The 2,526-nt window shown below is 53.4% G+C and overlaps 1 protein-coding gene across 1 annotated transcript in view; it reads right to left on the reverse strand.

The window, feature by feature from the left end:
- The window catches only part of CACNA1B (calcium voltage-gated channel subunit alpha1 B), a 77,726-nt gene extending 75,460 nt beyond the window's left edge, over nucleotides 1–2,266 (reverse strand). Inside the window, exon 1 of the mRNA XM_036416987.2 lies at nucleotides 2,105–2,266. Within this exon, the coding sequence (XP_036272880.2) occupies nucleotides 2,105–2,266 (162 nt within the window). The remainder of the gene's footprint in view (nucleotides 1–2,104) is intronic.
- Between the last annotated feature and the right edge of the window lie 260 nt (nucleotides 2,267–2,526).

The raw sequence follows: 2,526 nt of genomic DNA on the forward strand, positions 1-2,526 counted from the left end.
GCCACCCCTGTCCTCACCTCCCCCCTGTCCTCCCTCCCCCCCATCCTCCCTCCCTCCCAGCCGTCCCTCCCGCCCCCGTCCTCCCTCCACCATCCTCCCTCCCTCCCCCGTCCTCCCTCCCCCCCTTTCTCCCTCCCTCCCCCACCTCCCTCCCCCTGTCCGCCATCCCCCCCCCACCCGTCCTCCTCTTCCCCCCTGTCCTCCCTCCTCCCTCCGGCCTGTCCTCCCTCCTCCCCCCTGTCCTCCCTCCTCCCCCCTGTCCTCCGTCCTCCGTCCTCCCCTCCTTCCTCAAAGAGCAGAGCCCAGGGCCTCTCCGTCTGGGTCCACCCGCCGTGTGTCATGGCGCCCAGCCCGGCCCCTGTAACTCAGATCTGGAATCCTGGGCTCAGGTGTCCACGTGCAGGTGACACACCTGCACTTGGGTTTTTAAAAAGCGAATCAAACCGGACACACTGAGGCGGTTCCAAACTTCAGGAAGTAAAAATGCCTTTTTGTGAAGCTCAGGGTTGTTACATGCTGTGACTGAAGAGCTTTTATTCTTACTCCCAGGCGTGCTCCTTCCCAGCGACCCTTTCCCCCATCTCAGCAACCAGTCAACTGTTACTTAAGCCAAAACCGAGGCTTCCCCCCGAAGGCCTCTCCTGCATTCCACACCCGAGTCACCATTTAAAATGCACCTACAGCCGAAGCCAGTTTGGCTCAGCGGTAGAGCATCGGTCTGCGGACTGAAAGGTCCAGGTTCGATTCCGGTCAAGGGCATGTACTTTGGTTGCGGGCACATCCCCGGTAGGGGGTGTGCAGGAGGCAGCTGGTCGATGTTTCTCTCTCATCGATGTTTCTATCTCTCTTCCTCTCTTTAAAAAATCAATAAAATATATTTAAATAAAATGCACTTACAGTCCTGTGCCCCTGAATGCACTGCAGGGAGGGGAGGACGGGTGTCAGAGAGAAGGTCAAAGTCCCAGCAGAAAAGAAGGGAAACGAGAAAATCTTTCAAACCAGATCCCATAAAGTTACTGAAATGATAGCAATAACTATCAGGAATCACACTCCGGGCAGGAGACTGGTTTGGCGGTATTAACGGTTTAGGACATAGTGTGGAGGAATCACCACAGCCGGCAGAGAAAAAGAGAGAGAAGCTAAGCGACGTGGAGGCTGGACCCTCCTCGGACCCGCGTCCAGGGTGCGTTCCGAGAAAGAACAGAGTGAATGGTGAAGAAGCCACATGTGGAGAGAGAAGGAGGAATTTCCAGAATTAAAGACTTGAGTTAAGTTCAAAGTTCATTACAAGTAGCAAATATAATATCATTAGATGTCCCTTTTCCCCAAATTCCTACAAGTTCCTACAAGTTCCATGCAATTCCAGTAAAAATCTCAACATTTCTTACATGTAGAAAATCCTAAATTTGTAGAAAACTCACAAAAAATTACCATAACTAATGAATTCAACAATTTCAGGATATGCCGTTAGCACACAAAACAACGAACACTCAAAAGAGGACATTTTTTAAAACCCGTTTGCGGTAGCATTGCAGAGAGTGAAATACTTGGGAGTAAAATTAGCCAAGGAGGCAAAAGCCCTCTGGACCCCGAGGACTCCAGAGCACGGTGATGGACGGCCGGGACCGGAAAGGTCAGTTAAAGACTTCCTGGCACTAGCAGTCCATGCCACCCGAAGCGCCCTGTCGGGGCCACGCGATCCCTACTGAAAGCCCAGCCATCGCTTTGCGGAAATAGAAAAGCGCACCCCAGAATTCATGGCGGACCTCACGGGCGAGTGGCAAAACCATGGTGAGAAAGAACGAGGCTGGAGGAGCCACATTTTCCGATGTCAGAAACCACGCCCGTTCTCAGCGTGCAGGCTCTTCCCGTCCCTCCGGGTTACTCCGAGGCGTTTCCTTCTGTCCCGTGTGCACACCAACTTGTTTTCTTCGCTTGTTTTTCTGGAACGTCATGGTCCGCGGGTGGGCTCGGAGCCTGCCACTCGGCTGCACCGGGTTCGGGTCTGGGGAGACTGGCTTTCTGTGCACGGGGTCTGGCCGTCAGCAGGAAGGGCTGGTGTCGCCTCCTCCTGCCCAGGGTGGTGCGTCCACGTCTCTCTTGCCGAGCCCTCGGGCTGGAGCGCCGGCGCCGTGGTGATGACGCGGTGAGAGGGACCCCCTGTGTCGCTCCCGATCTGAGAGGAGAAACGTGCATCTTCACGGCGGGCGGAGCGTGGCTTGTCATGTGTCACCGTGATGCTGACGTACTCCCCTTGGGTGTCCATCTGCCATCTACAGAGTGTTTTCGCCATCAATAGCTGTATTTGTCTTTCCGACGTATTTCCGTCCACACTGTTGCAGATTTAACCCAAATACCTTTTAAAGAATGGTATTTTTGGATTTGTAACTTTCATAAATAGAATACTGGTTTTTCTGTTTTTTATAAAGTCCGGTCTCTGATAATCTCTTCAACGCACAGAACCCACTCCAAACACTCTGAGGGCTCCAAGGAGCACCCCAGTCATAAAGGATGGATTCCCTTTAA

The sequence above is a fragment of the Pipistrellus kuhlii genome, unplaced genomic scaffold (assembly GCF_014108245.1).
Source record: "Pipistrellus kuhlii isolate mPipKuh1 unplaced genomic scaffold, mPipKuh1.p scaffold_m20_p_57, whole genome shotgun sequence".
Lineage (NCBI taxonomy): Eukaryota > Metazoa > Chordata > Mammalia > Chiroptera > Vespertilionidae > Pipistrellus > Pipistrellus kuhlii.